This window comes from Ranitomeya imitator, chromosome 4 (genome assembly GCF_032444005.1).
Source record: "Ranitomeya imitator isolate aRanImi1 chromosome 4, aRanImi1.pri, whole genome shotgun sequence".
Lineage (NCBI taxonomy): Eukaryota > Metazoa > Chordata > Amphibia > Anura > Dendrobatidae > Ranitomeya > Ranitomeya imitator.
The window spans coordinates 197,205,990-197,225,394 of NC_091285.1; the positions used below are offsets into that span (position 1 = coordinate 197,205,990).

General features: G+C 47.2%; 1 protein-coding gene across 1 annotated transcript in view; it reads right to left on the reverse strand.

The window, feature by feature from the left end:
• STAB2 (stabilin 2) overlaps window positions 1-19,405 on the reverse strand; it is a 243,987-nt gene that overhangs the window by 156,756 nt on the left and 67,826 nt on the right. The window contains exons 16-22 of the mRNA XM_069764255.1: window positions 18,556-18,609; window positions 17,904-17,984; window positions 3,750-3,902; window positions 3,377-3,439; window positions 3,201-3,296; window positions 2,987-3,073; window positions 178-289 (exon numbers count right to left, since the gene is read on the reverse strand). Coding sequence (XP_069620356.1) covers window positions 178-289; window positions 2,987-3,073; window positions 3,201-3,296; window positions 3,377-3,439; window positions 3,750-3,902; window positions 17,904-17,984; window positions 18,556-18,609 — 646 coding nt within the window. The remainder of the gene's footprint in view (window positions 1-177; window positions 290-2,986; window positions 3,074-3,200; window positions 3,297-3,376; window positions 3,440-3,749; window positions 3,903-17,903; window positions 17,985-18,555; window positions 18,610-19,405) is intronic.

Here is a 19,405-nt window from a genome sequence, read left to right on the forward strand (position 1 = left end):
GTAATATCTGGTCCAGAGATGTAGATCTGTGTGTCGTAGCATAGAGATGAACATATATGATATAGAGAATCTTGAGATAGAATGCATATATTTGTGCATTATGACAGGCGCTCCTAATTTCATAAACCTTCTAGCTGCATTAATACATACATTAATAAATTACTATATAGAACTTACTTTTGTCACAGCGAGGGCCATACTTCTCTACATCCATACAACGCTGGCAGTTGGAGCCAGTAAATGCCTCATCACAGATGCACGTCCCATTCCCTGTCATTCCATCCACACACTGAAACATAGAAAATAATATAATAAATAATATATATAATTTATAATATAAACCTATAATAAAAGCCAATATCCATGGTGAGTGACCAGATAAATTAGCTATCAACTCCATTGCATGTATGGACTGATATATTTCTCATGAAGGGCACATAAAATCTTAGAGTTCATTGGAAAATGGTAAGGTATTCCTCCAAACACAGCAAAAGAAAAAAAAAACAACTTTTACAATAGGCATGAGACCATTGTGGCTCCCCTTTCCATGTGTCCATGGTGCAGAGGTTTGGTGTTTATTCATTTAGTCTAAATTCAGAGCGTGTTTGGAGTGTACATACAATGTAAGGTTTCCTGATATATTCAGCATACAATTCTAAGATGCCGGTTTTGTTAGTCATTAGGAATTACCGTATGTCTAGTATTTCCTGTATATACATTTCATTACAATTTCTATATAAAATAATTACAAACAGTATAGATTTAGGGGGCACCACAGACCAATATACAAGGGATCCACCCCGGCCTAAACAACAAATGTCATGCAGAAAAGGAAAGAAAGGAATAGGCCATAACGGAGGGATCACCTGAGGCTGGATTTAAACATATAATCAATACAATTTTTACTTGAAAAACACACATGTGAACAAGCAAAAAACATTAAAAAAACCTAAAACTTTGTCACACAATTGACATGGCATCCATATTACAAAAGGTTCAAAATAGAACCTGCCACCCTTAAAGGGAACCTGTCACCTGAATTTGGCGGGACTGGTTTTGGATCATATGGGCGGAGTTTTCGGGTGTTTGATTCACTCTTTGCTTACCCGCTGGCTGCATGCTGGCCGAAATATTGGATTGAAGTTCATTTTCTGTCCTCCGTACCACAAGCCTGCGCAAGGCAAGATTGTCTTGTGCAGGCATGTACTACGGAGGACAGAGAATGAACTTCAATCCAAGCAAAGGGTGAATCAAACACTCAAAAACTCCGCCCATATGACCCAAAACCAGTCCCGCCAAATTCAGGTGACAGGTTCCCTTTAATTACCCTCAAAGACAATGTGTAAATACCATGTGCAAAATTGTGCTGCCTATATGAACAGACTATCCAAACTATGTTTTATATGCTAAGCACCTTGAGCTGAAAAAAACAGGATTATAGAAAGATTTAGTATTCCAATAGCTGGCTGATAACAGAGAACCCAGTAGTTAAATAAATATGCATTGAAAATACCAAATAGACATCACATGACTCTGTAACTAGCCATACTCACAGTATTCACACAAAATGGTGTGTCTCCCTGAGATGTACCTGCTTACAAAGGAGCCTGAATAGCCACATAACAAACACTGAGTACAAATCAGAAGTGAAAAAAACCTCACACGGGGAGTGAGTTAAATAACCCCCTTAAATATATTCAGAAAGGCGCCAGCTGAACATGCCACTGAAAGGCAATAGCATGAAATGGCAGCATTAGTATGAGCTACCCATGAGGAATAAAGTAAGGGTGGAACAAGTGCCCTTTCTATATAAAATAACTAGGTGTAACGCAGTCTGTTAACGCTCCCATTGAGCTCTATTTCGGGCGCATCGCTAGCGCACGCCCATAATGGGCGTGAGCTAGCGATATGCTGTCATTGAGTGACGGACCCTGGGACGCGGGCTGCAGCGTTTCCGGGTCCGTCACTGCTAGCACAGATAGAGCATCTGCTAGCTCTATCTGCGCTAGCATGATGGCAAGTCGGCACTTGCATTAACGCAGCCCGTTTAACGCATGTGTTGAACAGGCTGCATTATCGCAATTTGAACCAAGCCTAACAAATACTAGGAGGTCACCCGAGCAACGAGTACACTGGCTCATCACTAAAAATAATGCATAGCACACAGCTTAGGGAAAATTCGAGACTAATACAAGTGAATACATTTTATAATTTAGGTAAAGGACACAGTGCATTTTTGGCCACTATCGGATACCTAGGCTCATGTGATACAAGTCTGACAGTCAGGATGGATACCTAGACATATGTTAATGTTAGGAACATTGTCCCCAATTCATCAAACCAATTTCTTGAGTATAAATTGCTTTGAAAAGTCACAAACGGTTTTTGCAATTTGGAGTTGCAATTTAACGATCATCATCTTAGGTATTTTCACGACATTTTCTTCCAGATCTGCCAAAATGGGGAGAGCTGGGTCTGGACAGGGGTGCAGTGGGGGCATAATACCACAGCTCACCTAATTCATGACAAGCTGTGGCATCCTTTTAGCCAGAAATCTCACTCCAGTATCTGGATCTAACGTGCCCTTCATCAAGACGAGCGTGAAAATCTTTGGTCTTGATGAATCGGGACCATAATGAAAAAAAACATACACCAAATGGTATATATTCTTTTTGGGGTCTTGCTGTATAAAAAACCCCGGTTTGCTCTGCTTTCCTTTACAGTTAAACAAAATGCACAGTGATACTGGCAAGGCAAAGGTCAAAGAGCACACTTTTGCTGTCTGTCTGGTGAATGGGTCTATGAGAAGTGTACGTCGAGAAAAGTTAAGGAACTATACTTTAGGTCGATTGTACAGATTCACAGTGCTCCTAACCTAAAACCTGCAGAATTAGAATGCAGATCTGGAAGAACTCAGGAACAGAACATGATAAGTAATAGAATGTTATATATGTATAACTCAAACATTTTAAGACATGCATTCTACCTCTCCATTTTTTGAGCATGGGTTAGTAAAGCCACCAGGACAAGGCCTGCATTCAGGGCCATAAAATCCTTTGCAACACTTTGGTACCTGGAAGAGGATCATAAGCAACACAACATTAAACCAGTTTAAAGACACATTTTCAACATATTGCTTTATTAATTCACACACAATTACATATATAGGGGAAATACCGGTATCAAAGGAGCAGACTTACTGGCACAGATATGTTGCAGAATCTTGAGCATCCAGCAAAAACAATCTCGCTATCCATAACAGATCTTTGGTAAGTACATTTATGTGAAAAGACAGACTGCAATCAAATAAGATATATGTTATACCAGTCCACAACCTGTAGAAGTTTCAATACGTTGTTAGTGACGTAGATCTTACGGTTTCTGTACTCCCCAGTGGACATCTACTGTAGAGGACCAACGCACAAGAGACACAGGACCCCTATGTAAAAAAAAGAGCTGTAAGGAGTATGCAGAACGGTAGTATAAAAGTAAATTAATCCAGTACTCAAATGTCTGATAATCTGAGAATGGTTTTGTACACAAAACCTTGATATGCTGTGGAATTTCATGAGCTTATAAGCAGATACTTGACTAAAAAGCACAATTAGGAGATTTGTTTAAAACTATAGTGATATTAGTAATTTTGTTTTAACATTGAATTTGTTGTGCCTTTTTAATGGTACATTATAGAGCTTCCTTTCAGATTCTGGCTGATGATAAAAATATAAATAATTTTCAAACCTACTCACTAGATTTATTTCATATTCCGTCCCATCACATCTATGTGGTAGTATGGGTAGTATAGAAGGTGGAATAAGAACGCCATCCAGAGTATAGATACGGCCATTCTTCGCGGCAACATCAGCTTCCTCAACCTCTTCACCGTTAACTAGAATTTGTCCCTTTAAAAGCAAACAAACTTGTGTGCTATCCAATAATGTTCAGTTTTCACTATGTAAAGCATTCATTCCAAAACTAAAAGATACAATCTGAAACCAGGAAACAGGTTAACATTCTTGCATTTTGAAGACTACATATTATATATATATATATATATATATATATATATATATATATATATATATATATATATATACACACATATATACAGTATTGGACACACCTTCTCATTTAAAGACTTTTCTGTGTTTTCATGACTATGAAAATTGTACATTCACACTGAAGGCATCAAAACTATGAATTAACAAAAAGTGAGAAACAACTGAAATTATGTCTTATATTCTAAGTTTTTCAAAGTAGCCACCTTCTGCTTTGATGACTGCTTTGTACACTCTTGGCATACTGTATATATATATACACAGTACAGACCAAAAGTTTGGACACCTTTTTATTTAAAGATTTTTCTTAATGACTTTGAAAATTTGTACATTCAGACTGAAGGCATCAAAACTATGAATTAACACATGTGGAATTATATACTTAAAGAAGTGTGAAACAACTGAAATTATGTCTTATATTCTAGGTTCTTCAAATTAGCCACCTTTTGCTTTGATGACTGCTTTGCACACTCTTGGCATTCTCTTGATGAGCTTCAAGAGGTAGTCACCGATATTGGTCTTCCAACAATCTTGAAGGATTTCCCAGAGATGCTTAGCACTTGTTGGCCCTTTTGCCTTCACTCTGCGGTCCAGCTAACCCCAAACCATCTCGATTGGGTTCAGGTCTGGTGACTGTGGAGGCCAAGTCATCTGGCGTAGCACCCCATCACTCTCCTTCTTGGTCAAATAGCCCTTACACAGCCTGGAGGTGTGTTTGGGGTCATTGTCCTGTTGGAAAATAAATGATGGTCCAACTAAATGCAAACCGGATGGAATAGCATGCCGCTGCAAGATGCTGTGGTAGCCATGCTGGTTCAGTATGCCTTCAATTTTGAATAAATTCCCAACAGTGTCACCAGCAAAACACCCCCACACCATAACACCTCCTCCTCCATGCTTCACGGTGGGAACCAGGCATGCAGAGTCCATCTGTTCACCTTCGCACAAAGACATGGTGGTTGGAACCAAAGATCTCAAATTTGGATTCATCAGACCAAAGCACAGACTTCCCTGGTCTAATGTCCATTCCTTGTGTTCTTTAGCCCAAACAAGTCTCTTCTATTTGTTGCCTGTCCTTAGCAGTGGTTTCCTAGCAGCTATTTTACCATGAAGGACTGCTGCACAAAGTCTCCTCTTAACAGTTGTTGTAGATGCAGCGCCCCAGAGATCTGGTCATTGCAGTATGACACTGCCACTAAGGGGAGTGATGGTACGTCTGATGGCACTAAAGGAGTTCTCCTGACCAGGTATCACCAGAACACATTACACTTCACACTCCGGCCACTAGGGGGAGCAAAAGGCTTTATTTATTGGGCCACTCCTCACACTGGTAAAACTAGGGTTCGGGGAGGAAGTTAGTTAGAAGCTGACTGGGTTGGATTCAGGCAACATCCCGTGGCAGGGGGTGTTGCAGGGAGAAGACACAGGGGGGTCCCTGTCAGGTGTGGGAACCTGGCAGGTGCCTAGCGAACAGAACAGAACGTAACGGAACCGCGCCTGCACACCCCGCGGCGGTATCCAAGAGAGAGACATGAAGGGAAGGATATTGTGGAATAGTGTAAACGAGATCAAGCACAAAGGAGTACCAGTAGGAGTCGTGCCGTGAGACCGAGGCAACATCCTACTGAGGCGCGTAGCCGGTGGCCGGAACACCGCGGGAGTAACTGACTCTAGGCCTTACTTCAAACTCCGCAGGACAGTTAATTATAGGTTGGCTGTCTCACCTAAACACCTACGAAGGCATAGGGGGCAACAGTGGGAGAAGGGCATCTCTAGGGTCCCGGAAGAACTCCAGGCCTTCCCGTCATATGGGTGCGTCCTAGCCATAACATACCTGGGGGACGTTGAACTAGAAAGATCTGGAACCAAAGAGAGAGAGAGCTGTAGAGAACGAACGAATGAGAACAGCAGTTGTGAGGACTATTCCGAATGCTCAGCAGGGTAGGACTACAACACACAGGCGCTAGTGGTAGGCAACAATTTCCATCCGCGAAGGAAACTCTGGATGTGCCCATCGGACCGGCTGGTCTCAGATAGCCCTGTTAAGCGTGCTCTGGATTGAGGATCCTGGAGTCTTCAGTAAAGAGGTAAAGAGACTGCAACCCGGTGTCCTCGTTATTGACTGCACCCTACACCATTACCATCTTCCTTATTGGGAAGCCCTGGGGACATACTTCACCTGTGGGAAGGTATACCATCCAGCTGCCATTTCATCGCCCCAGCAGACCCCACAGCAGCGTCGGCCACCCTGACCGAACACCACAGGTGGCGTCACGAGCCCCTGACAGATTGCACCATCTTTATTGGACGCCCCTTAGCAGGGTCGCGGATCAGGTCTAGCCACCGTGACAGCCTCAGAACCGAACCAGAGATGCCCGGTACTGAGAACTCGTGGCCCTGTGTCTGGGGGCGCTCCAACTTGGCGTCACGAATAGGATCCTACTTAAGCCTGAGAAGCAGGTCATGTGTGCCTTGGAACTGTGACTGAAACGTGTTGGACTGTGATTTATTGCAAAGACTGTGTATTGCTATCTGCCGCAAGATTCCCACCAAAACTGCCGCCATTGCCACGCCACGAGGAGCGCAGGAGAAGAAGGAGTGCGTGCCATGGGAGGAGACTATCAAAGTGGTGCCAGAAGTGCTGACCGCCCCCTCCGATTACTGTTGCGGGTAGATGATCTGCCCCAAAGCAGAGGAGAACCGCCCCCTGACTTGCAGCAGCAGGAACCAAGACAAGAAGGAGCCACAGCCCCAGGAAATAGAGGAGCAGCGTTTGAGTGCCATTGCAGACCCCAGAGAGGGGATGACGACCGGCGGGTGCCCGAACGACGAAGGAGTGATCCTGGCCTGTCCCCGTCAGCCGGAGGTAGACCGGAACTCGAATCTGCCACGGCTGGAGGGCTCGAATTTCTTGGAGCCGCGGGCGGAGGAGCCGAGTCAGTCTATCCCGAGCGTGGAGCCAGCTGATGTGAAGCAATGGAGATCGGAGCCGTCACTGAGGGCCGCACCGGGAGAAACGTGGTCCGAGCTGCAGCCGACTCCAGCGTCTTCATCAATGGAACCGATCGGTATCGGTGGAACCACATCAGACGGAGGTATGGAAAACGCCCCTGCCCTCCTGATTGATCCGGCTCCTGTGACTGCTCCCCGTCCTGACAGCGACCGACTCCCTGCTCCTGAGCTGGTGGTTATAGCCTCCGGCACCATGGAGAAGCTGGTGCCTCTGCTACCGACGACTATGGGGACACCACTGGGAGAAAGCTCAGAGGGGGTGATCTTCCAATGGGACACCCCAAGGATGGGGCCAGACGGAACTAGACAGGAGGGCCTCAGCATCGCTGCGCTTACTTGGGAACAATATAAACAATGTCTAATTTTACACTGGAAAGACCGAAAAGAGACAGAACAAAGTGACCCACCGAAAGTACAAGGACCAAAGACAGAACTCAGTAAAGGGAGTCCGGTAAAGCGGGGAACTGTGCTAACCTTTCACCCGAAGCGGGGTTGGGGCTATATACAGGAACCGGGGCTACCGACGGAAATCTTCTTTACTAGCTACAATGTGAAGGCCCCGCGCCGCGATAGAGGTGACGGACAGCTGCTACACAGAGGGGACCAGGTGACGTACACTCGCCATCGGAGTGCGCAAGGGTGGTGCGCTCGAAATGTCTACCGATGCGAGCCGGTAATTGCGCCACCTGCTGTCCTGACTACGACGAACCCTGATTTGATGAACTCCACCCCTGTCACCACAGTGTGCATTATCACCGCTACTGAATTTGCAACCAAAGCTGACATTCGGATCCAGACACCGGGTGACCTGGCCGCACCTGAGAGACGAGCCAACGACACTGACACCGCATCAGGCGAGAACACGGAACCAGGGCTTCCACGGCCGGGAAGTGTTCGTTACCGTTGGATGCCTTGCAACCTAGTATAGAACTAAACCTCGAAGACCTGAATATGTAAATAGTTGACTGTTTCCTGCTTTTGCTGCTGCATTAAACCCGTCCAGGGTTATTTCTTAAAGGGGTCCCTTTGTTTACCCGGGATCCCTACTGTTTATAGTTCTTTTTCTATTTTTGCACAAGTTCATCATTGTTTAAAAAGACTGCCGGATCATGGACGGTGAATGATTCAAAACTGTTTTGTATATAGTTTGCACCTTCTTAAAGGTGCTCCCTACTGGTTTTACAAGCGAAAGAAGACTTTGCGAAGATAATGCTTCTGGACATGACGCAGAAGGTCTTGCTTTCAGTGGACTTGCAGACAGAGAGAATCTGCATTACTGCTTAGAGACTTGGTTCCCTCTTAAAGGGAATGTTGACATGTTGCTTCGGAAAAGATTGAAACGTTAATAATGTTGAAAGTTAATAATGTTAATAAAGATTGAGGACAGGAAAGCTTGAAGTGAACCCGTAGGGGTTAGAGAGAGAGTCCTCCTGAGAACCGTAGAATGATCGTCGGTACAATGACAGTAGGCCCAGCCAAGGAGCTAGGCGGTCCTGCATTGGTGAAGCTAGAACGGAAAGAGAAGTTGAGTTATTTATATAGTATTTTATAGTAGGCCTTTAGTGGGTTCAGCTTATACGCCCTTAAAGGAAAAGTTAAATCATTGTTCAGAGTTGCACTTGGTAGAATACCCAGCTGGGTACTGAGAGTTATTTATAGTCAGAAAGTTATTTAAAAATATTTAACCTTGTTTTTGTTTGTAACGTTCAAGTGTCCTCACCTCCCATAAAGGGAAGCATTGTTCCATTTACTTGTTTTAAGCATTTCAAACTTTTGTATGTCTTTTGCTGCAATGTATTGTTGTTCTTCTTCCCAGTCCAGGAGTACTGGATTTAACCGGGGGGGGAGTGCAGCGCCCCAGAGATCTGGTCGTTGCAGTATGACACTCTGCCACTAAGGGGAGTGATGGTACGTCTGATGGCACTAAAGGAGTTCTCCTGACCAGGTATCACCAGAACACATTACACTTCACACTCTGGCCACTAGGGGGAGCAAAAGGCTTTATTTATTGGGCCACTCCTCACACTGGTAAAACTAGGGGTTGGGGAGGAAGTTAGTTAGAAGCTGACTGGGTTGGATTCAGGCAACATCCCGTGGAAGGGGGTGTTGCAGGGAGAAGACACAGGGGGTTCCTGTCAGGCGTGGGAACCTGGCAGGTGCCTAGCAAACAGAACAGAACGTAACGGAACCGCGCCTGCACACCCCGCGGCGGTATCCAAGAGAGAGACACGAAGGGAAGTGTTATGGCTGGCAATCAGGCAACACAGCGTGCAGTAATCAGCGCACATACAGAGATCTGGCAATAACCAAAAACAATAGGACGAGCTCTGAGACGTGGAATCTCTGTAGACTGCAGTACCTGATCTATCCTCACACAACTATAAGCAGCAGTGGATTGCGCCTAACAACTACCTATGCAACTCGGCACTGCCTGAGGAGCTGACTAGCCTGAAGATAGAAATACAAGCCTGACTTACCTCAGAGAAATACCCCAAAGGAATAGGCAGCCCCCCACATATAATGACTGTTAGCAAGATGAAAAGACAAACGTAGGAATGAAATAGATTCAGCAAAGTGAGGCCCGATATTCTAGACAGAGCGAGGATAGCAAAGAGAACTATGCAGTCTACAAAAAACCCTAAAACGAAAACCACGCAAAGGGGCAAAAAGACCCACCGTGCCGAACTAACAGCACGGCGGTGCACCCCTCTGCTTCTCAGAGCTTCCAGCAAAAGACAATAGCAAGCTGGACAGAAAAAAACAGAAAACAAACTAGAAGCACTTATCTAGCAGAGCAGCAGGCCCAAGGAAAGATGCAGTAGCTCAGATCCAACACTGGAACATTGACAAGGAGCAAGGAAGACAGACTCAGGTGGAGCTAAATAGCAAGGCAGCCAACGAGCTCACCAAAACACCTGAGGGAGGAAGCCCAGAGACTGCAATACCACTTGTGACCACAGAAGTGAACTCAGCCACAGAATTCACAACAGGGAAGGATATTGTGGAACAGTGTAAACGAGATCAAGCACAAAGGAGTACCAGTAGGAGTCGTGCCGTGAGACCGAGGCAACATCCTACTGGTAGCCGGTGGCCGGAACACCGCGGGAGTAACTGACTCTAGGCCTTACTTCGAACTCCGCAGGACAGTTAATTATAGGTTGGCTGTCTCACGTAAACACCTACGAAGACATAGGGGGCAACAGTGGGAGAGCGGCGTCTCTAGGGTCCCGGAAGAACTCCAGGCCTTCCCGTCATACGGGTGCGTCCTGGCCATAACATACCTGGGGGACTTTGAACTAGAAAGATCTGGAACCAAAGAGAGAGAGAGCTGTAGAGAACGAACGACCGAGAACAGCAGTTGTGAGGACTATTCCGAATGCTCAGCAGGGTAGGACTACAACACACAGGCGCTAGTGGTAGGCAATGATTTCCATCCGCGAAGGAAACTCTGGATGTGCCCATCGGACCGGCCGGTCTCAGATAGCCCTGTTAAGCGTGCTCTGGATTGAGGATCCTGGAGTTTTCAGTAAAGAGGTAAAGAGACTGCAACCCTGTGTCCTCGTTATTGACTGCACCCTACACCATTACCATCTTCCTTATTGGGAAGCCCTGGGGACATACTTCACCTGTGGGAAGGTATACCATCCAGCTGCCATTCCATCGCCCCAGAAGACCCCACAGCAGCGTCGGCCACCCTGACTGAACACCACAGGTGGCGTCACGAACCCCTGACAGACTGCACCATCTTTATTGGACGCCCCTTAGCAGGGTCGCGGACTGGGTCTAGCCACCGTGACAGCCTCAGAACCGAACCAGAGAGGCCCGGTGTTAGGACTGGCGGAACGCACCAAGAAAGATGTAATAGATGCGTTCGCAGTCCGGGGTCCACCGTGCAGGTAAAAACCTGCTGCTAGTAAATGGCAGCGTAATATGGCGGTGGAAGCGAACCCGGTAAAACCACAGGTCCGCAATACCGCACTAAAGAGTGCAAGCAAGGAGTCAGCGAACACAACCCCAAGACACAGGATTGAAGTCCGATTAGACCACTTGCTGACACAACACCGCAACAGGGTGTGTAAGGCAACTCTTATAATTAGAGCACCGAAGTGCGAACTGTGCCGTGCTGGCAGGCACCACTAAGCACCCAGACGTGGGTCAGGAAGCGCACTACTGGCGCGTGGCGCCGCACTGGCGGTCACAGCAATAGACGCTGATACGTGTGTGACACGTTGAGAGATTAGTCGGGCGCTAGATAGCAGCCATACTCCATACGCGAACAGTCATACAATAGGGTAGGGGTATTTAATGAACGACTTGCACTCACAACAAACACACGTATTCAATTGTAAGACAATACTAGCGCATGGCCGTGCGGTCATGCGCAGTTTATATAGCAGCAGCACAGGAAGTGGCTACAGTACCTTTGCCCTTCCAAGACCTGCCAAAAGGACCAATGGAATGTGCTGCAGAGCCTGAGCACATGACCCTCGATCTCCAACGGGAGATCTTACCCTGGACATGCTCAGTACGTGCAGACAAGGACTTAGTCCCAGAGAAGTCCGCTCGCTGCTGACCAGCACTGACTTTAATGGCAGAGACTGGAGAAGCAGCAATAACTCTCTGAACAGAGTGAGAATGAGCAAGACACTGGGACCGACGTCTTTGCTGAGCAGACTCCACTGCGGCTGGACAAGAATGGGAGACCACAGCGGAGGTGGCTCGAGATTCCCCCTGTGCAGAAGTGGGAACTCGACCCCTAACATGGCCCCCCCCTCCTTGGGCCTCGCTACGTTCGAAGGCAGCAATGAGCTGCGGAGCCTGAATGTGCTCAGCAGGCTCCCAGGATCTATCCTCAGGACCGTAACCCCCCCAATCCACCAAATAAAATTTTTTGCCACGAACCACCTTGTACCCCAAGATAGCGTTCACCTCGTAATCGTCCGTAGACGAACCCGATGTCCCAGTAGATGACTCAGAAAACCGGGACATGTAGACGGGCTTAAGGAGGGACACGTGAAAGGTGTCGGTGATACCTAGGCGTGGAGGAAGGGCCAGACGGTAAACCACAGGATTAACCTGTTCGAGGACCTTAAAAGGACCTAAGTAGCGAGGTGCAAACTTGGTAGACTCAACTCGCAGCCTGATGTTACGGGCGGAGAGCCACACTAAGTCGCCAGGAGCAAAGGTTGGAGCGGGGCGCCGATGTGCGTCGGCGGAGGACCTCATTCTCTCCTTGGAAGCCTGAATGGCATCCTGAGTGCGATCCCAAATGTCCCGTGCCTCCACAGCCCAGTCTGCCACCCTGGAATCGGCGGAAGACACGGGCATGGGCACAGGTACCCGCGGATGCTGACCATAGTTAAGGAGGAATGGAGTCTGTCCAGTGGAATCAGCGACGGCATTGTTAAGAGCAAACTCCGCCCACGGTAGCAAAGATGCCTAGTCATCCTGCTTAGCCGAAACAAAATGTCGCAGATATGTGACCAATGTCTGGTTGGCTCTCTCTACCAACCCATTCATCTCGGGATGATAAGCCGAAGAGAGATTCAACTCGATACTGAGAAGACGACAAAGCTCTCTCCAGAACCGAGACGCAAACTGGGGACCTCGGTCACTGACAATTTTGTCTGGCATACCGTGAAGACGAAAGATGTGTTTGACAAACAACGCTGCCAAGGCCCGTGCAGAAGGTAACCGGGGAAGCGGCACCAAATGCACCATTTTAGAAAAATGGTCGGTGATTACCCAAATAATGGTACAGCCACGAGACTTGGGCAGACCCACAACAAAATCCATCCCGACCATCTCCCAGGGCCTGTCTGCCACCGGCAGAGGGTATAACAAACCAGCTGGCCGTTGTCAGGAAGACTTATTCTTGGCACAAGAGACACATGCCTGAACGTAGTCTCCGACGTCACGAACCATATGTGGCCACCAGTACGTCCTCGCCAGTAGCTCAGATGTCCTTTTTGCCCCAAAGTGTCCACCCACTCTGGATGAATGAGCCCAAGCGAGAACCTCCGGACGCAAATTGATGGGAACAAAAGTCTTGCCCGGGGGCACAGACTCCAGCGAAACCGGAGCTACAGTTCTCAGACTCTCCGAAGGGACAATGAGCCGAGGCTCGTCCTCCTCCTCCTCAGCTGACACAAAGGAGCGAGAGAGAGCGTCAGCACGAATGTTCTTCTCCCCGGCGAGATAATGTAGTGTAAAGTGGAACCGGGAGAAAAACAAGGACCATCTGGCCTGACGAGAATTCAGCCGTTGGGCTGTTTGTAAATAGACCAAATTCATGTGATCCGTGAAAACTTGGAATGGGAACTGAGCACCCTCCAAGAGATGTCTCCACTCCGAAAAGGCCAACTTCATTGCCAGCAACTCTCTATCCCCGATGGAGTAATTTCTCTCCGCTGGTGTGAAGGTCTTTGAGAAAAAGAAGCATGGGTGCTTCCGACCCTGAGCATCCTTTTGATAGAGGACTGCTCCAGCACCAACGGATGAGGCATCCACTTCCAAAAGGAATGGCTTACCCACATCGGGACGATGTAAGATAGGAGCACTGGCAAAATGGGACTTTATAGAAGAGAAGGCCTTGGAGACCCCTTCGGACCACGATTTGGGATTCGCTCCCTTCTTGGTGAGGGATACCAAGGGAGCTACCAAAGTTGAGAAGTGGGGAATGAACTGGCGATAGTAATTTATGAACCCCATAAAGCGCTGCACCGCTTTAAGAGAATGGGGTTCCTGCCAGTCCATCACTGCTTGTAGTTTGGCAGGATCCATAGCCAATCCCTGGGCCGAGATGATATAGCCCAGGAAAGGCAAGGACTCCTGTTCAAACACACACTTCTCCAACTTTGCATATAAGGAATTCGCCCGTAAGAGTTCGAAGACTCTGCCAACATCTCTCCGGTGGGAGTTAATATCTGGAGAGAAGATGAGAATATCATCCAGATAGACTACAACCGAGGTGGAAAGCATATCCCGGAAGATATCGTTGACAAAGTCCTGAAAAACGGCTGGGGCATTACAGAGCCCGAAGGGCATCACTAGGTACTCATAGTGCCCATCCCTGGTATTGAAAGCCGTTTTCCATTCGTCCCCCTCACGGATGCGAATTAAGTTGTAGGCACCCCGCAGATCTAGTTTGGTGAATATCTTTGCTCCCCTTAGCCTGTCAAAGAGCTCCGATATCAGGGGCAACGGGTACTTATTTTTAATGGTGATAGCATTGAGACCCCTGTAATCAATGCAAGGACGTAATTCCCCGTTCTTCTTCTGTACGAAGAAGAATCCCGCCCCTGCAGGAGACACTGACTTCCTAATGAATCCTCTTGCCAAATTCTCCTGGATGTATTGAGACATAGCCTCCGTCTCAGGGAGAGAGAGGGGATATACCCTTCCCCGAGGAGGTTCAGCTCCAGGTAAGAGGTCAATAGGACAGTGATAGGGGCGATGAGGCGGTAGAGTCTCTGCTGCCTTTTTAGAGAATACATCTGCATAGCACCAATAGTACCTTGGAAGAGATGAAAGGTCTGCGGGTACCTCGGTAGTAGAGACCTGTACACAGTCACTCACACACCTGCCCATACAAGACTTACTCCAACCCAATATTCTCCCAGAGGACCACTCAATATGTGGGGAGTGGTAATGGAGCCAGGGTATTCCCAGTAAAATCTCATCCATTCCCTCGGGTAGGACTAGAAGGGAAATAATCTCCTGGTGGGAAGGGGACATGGACAACGAGAATGGAACAGTCTGGTGTGTGATTTGTTGTGGAAGTGTCGACCCATTCACAACTCTAACAGTTACAGGTTTGGCGAGCATAACAAGTGGTACAGCGTGGCGCAGAGCAAAAGCAGAGGACATGAAATTTCCCTCTGCTCCTGAATCCACACAAAGCTCGACTGGTAGAGTGGATGAGTCAAACAGGATTGTCCCTTTAAAGGACAATTTGGAGGAAAAAGCCGCTGTGTCTAGTGAACCTCCCCCTAAGGTTACTAGACACGATCGTTTTTCCGACCGCCGTGGACATTTATTAGTGTAATGTCCTCGTTGGTGACAATTTTTACAAACCATGGGTACTCGAGCGGCCTGAGACTTAGGTACCGCTCGAGAAACCTCCATGGGCTCATGGGAGTCGGACGCCAAAACGGAAGATTCAAGAGGTCTGGCGAAGGTAGGAGCCAGTTTAAACCTCTGCCTACACTGGGTCTGCTCTAACCTTCGTTCGTGAAAACGGAGGTCGATGCGGGTAGATAGAGAAATAAGCTCCTCCAGTGTGGCGGGTATCTCCTTGGTGGCTAAGGCGTCCTTCACGTGGTCTGCCAGTCCCCTCCAGAACACCGGAATTAGAACTTTATCCGACCACTCTAACTCCGAGGCTAGAGTCCGGAACTGGATGGCAAACTGACTGACCACGGACGAACCCTGAGTGATTGTCAATAACTGGAGCGCGGTATCGTGTGTAATACGGGGTCGCAAAAAGACCTGCTTCAGAGCGTCCAGAAAGAGCGGAGCACTCTGTACCACACGGTCATCACGCTCCCAAAGTGGCGTTGCCCACTCCAACGCCCTGCCCGACAAGAGAGATAAAATAAATCCCACTTTCGCCCGTTCCGTAGGGAAACGCGCCGCCAGGAGCTCAAGGTGTATGGAGCACTGGCTTACGAATCCGCGACATTGTTTACTGTCACCAGCAAACTTGTCAGGAAGCGGGAGACGGGATAAAGTCGGGGCAGAGGTGGCAGCGGACAAACTGGCTGCGGCTACACTTGCAGCCTGAACAGCGACAGCAGTGACATCCAAAGCTGAGGTTGAACGCTCTAGAGCCGCCAACCTTCCCTCCAGCTGCTGGATGTACCGCTGTAAACGCTGATCGTCTGCCATTTACTAGCCAGACCCTGGCGCTAGTATTCTGTTAGGACTGGCGGAACGCACCAAGAAAGATGTAATAGATGCGTTCGCAGTCCGGGGTCCACCGTGCAGGTAAAAACCTGCTGCTAGTAAATGGCAGCGTAATATGGCGGTGGAAGCGAACCCGGTAAAACCACAGGTCCGCAATACCGCACTAAAGAGTGCAAGCAAGGAGTCAGCGAACACAACCCCAAGACACAGGATTGAAGTCCGATTAGACCACTTGCTGACACAACACCGCAACAGGGTGTGTAAGGCAACTCTTATAATTAGAGCACTGAAGTGCGAACTGTGCCGTGCTGGCAGGCACCACTAAGCACCCAAACGTGGGTCAGGAAGCGCACTACTGGCGCGTGGCGCCGCACTGGCGGTCACAGCAATAGACGCTGATACGTGTGTGACACGTTGAGAGATTAGTCGGGCGCTAGATAGCAGCCATACTCCATACGCGAACAGTCATACAATAGGGTAGGGGTATTTAATGAACGACTTGCACTCACAACAAACACACGTATTCAATTGTAAGACAATACTAGCGCATGGCCGTGCGGTCATGCGCAGTTTATATAGCAGCAGCACAGGAAGTGGCTACAGTACCTTTGCCCTTCCAAGACCTGCCAAAAGGACCAATGGAATGTGCTGCAGAGCCTGAGCACATGACCCTCGATCTCCAACGGGAGATCTTACCCTGGACATGCTCAGTACGTGCAGACAAGGACTTAGTCCCAGAGAAGTCCGCTCGCTGCTGACCAGCACTGACTTTAATGGCAGAGACTGGAGAAGCAGCAGTAACTCTCTGAACAGAGTGAGAATGAGCAAGACGCTGGGACCGACGTCTTTGCTGAGCAGACTCCACTGCGGCTGGACAAGAATGGGAGACCGCAGCGGAGGTGGCTCGAGATTCCCCCTGTGCAGAAGCGGGAACTCGACCCCTAACACCCGGTACCGAGAACTCGTGGCCCTGTGTCTGGGGGCGCTCCATAGAGATGTGTCTGCTGCTAGAACTCTGTGTGCATTGACTTGGTCTCTAATCTGAGCTGCTGTTAACCTGCAATTTCTGAGGCTGGTGACTCGGATAAACTTATCTTTAGAAGCAGAGGTGACTCTTGGTCTTCCTTTCCTAAGGCGGTCCTCATGTGAGCCAGTTTCTTTGTAGCGCTTGATGGTTTTTGCCAATGCACTTGGGGACACTTTCAAAGTTTTCCCAATTTTTTCGGACTGACTGACCTTCATTTCTTAAAGTAATGATGGCCACTCGTTTTCTTTACTTAGCTGCTTTTTTCTTGCCATAATACAAATTCTAACAGTCTATTCAGTAGGACTGTCAGCTGTGTATCCACCAGACTTCTGCACAACACAACTGATGGTCCCAACCCCATTTATAAGGCAAGAAATCCCACTTATTAAACCTGACAGGGCACACCTGTGAAGTGAAAACCATTTCCGGTGACTACCTCTTGAAGCTCATCTAGAGAATGCCAAGAGTGTGCAAAGCAGTTATCAAAGCAAAAGGTGGCTACTTTGAAGAACCTAGAATATAAAATATAATTTCAGTTGTTTCACACTTTTTTGTTAAGTATATAATTCCACATGTGTTAATTCATAGTTTTGATGCCTTCAGTGTGAATGTACAATTTTCATAGTCATGAAAATACAGAAAAATCTTTAAATGAGAAGGTGTGTCCAAATATATATAGCTTAAATCCTGCCTGTGGAAGCTCCAATGATATTTGTCCATATATGTGAACAATTCTCTACACTTCCGAAGGTCAGTTATGCTCTCATGCCTGGAAATGCTCAAAATATATAATAGAGAAAAACCTAATATCGATAATAGGATGCATTGGTCAGATGGGAGCCTCCATGTCATATGTGCCACAACATGTTACATGTGAGTAGCACATCTCCAATACTTACGTTGCTTGTTGTATTAAACTGGATTAACTGGTTTGCCATGCTCATAATTTTAGTAGAAGAGATGATATTTGCAACATCGAGCTGTAGAAGAAAAGTAAAGTGGTCTGTAACAAATATTTAGACAAGAAGAACAAAGTCTACACCGTGGCTAACAGTTTACCAGTGGTATAACTTCCCCGCTCTACATCATACACTGGTCCTATAATAGGGGTTATCAAGGCTTGGAATGAAAGTCTGCAGTCACTCTTTGTGACTTCTGATTCTTAACTCCGTGCGGTACGCACGATACCTCTGTATTTCTCGTGCAAGTGATTGGCCACATGTTTGCAATTTGCGTACCTACTGAATAGACTCATCCTGTTCCATTGAACAGTTTCACGATTCGGCATCTTGCAGTCAGATAGAATGAGTATGGACTTTTGCCTCAAGCCTAAAAACCCCTTTAATTTATTTATGGTAAATACTCTTTTCCATGCTTTTAGTGCACCTATCCATCCACTATTCAGTGACGGCAGATATAGTGTTTGTTGTATAACAATATGGTCGCAATCAATACTGAGAGTAAAGAAGAGATGGCTACAAAGACATGAGTGGACTTGAGTGGCAAATGCACAGCAGCATGGTGGACGATACAGAAAGAAGGATCACTAACCTGAGCAGATGATACAATGTGGTATCTCAACAGCTCCAGAAGTTTCCTAGATCCCTGCGTACATATACAATGCAAACAATTCAATATAGAATACCATGAACTGTTTTTACATTTTTACAAGTTTATGATGCAGAAGTGAATGGAGCCAGAGATCTGTGATCTTGGTAGTGGATCCACTCTAATCTGAAAATGATTGACAACTGAAAGGATAGATCATCAATATCAGAGTGCAGAAAAACCCTTTAAGTACAGTAGATGGTTTGTAACTCAATTGAGCTATAGTAACCTGCTGGGACTGCCACATATTTTTCTTGTTATGCATTGCTTACAGTGGCATAACTAGAGTCCGAGAAGCCCTGGTGCACCATTTGGACCAGGTCCAGTCCCCATCCTGGTACATGTGCCTCATTCTGGCCCCATCCTAGTATGTATATATATAGATAAATATTTATTTATCTATATATATAATTGTCTAAGGGTTTTTCCGTCTGTCTGTCTTTCTGTCTGTCTGTCTTTCTGTCTGTCTGTCTTTCTGTCTGTCTGTCTGTCCTGGAAATCCCGCGTCTCTGATTGGTCGAGGCCGCCAGGCCTCGTCCAATCAGCAACGGGCACAGCGACGATGATGTCATAAAGGACGTAGACATCCCACGTCTCTGATTGGTCGAGGCCACCAGGCCTCGACCAATCAGCGACGGGCACAGCGACGATAATGTCATAAAGGACGTAGACATCTCACGTTTCTGATTCAGCGACGAGCACAGTATCGACGTAGATGTCATAATGGTTGCCATGGCGACAATGATGTCATAAAGGTTGCCTCGACCAATCAGCGACGGGCACAGTCTGCCGC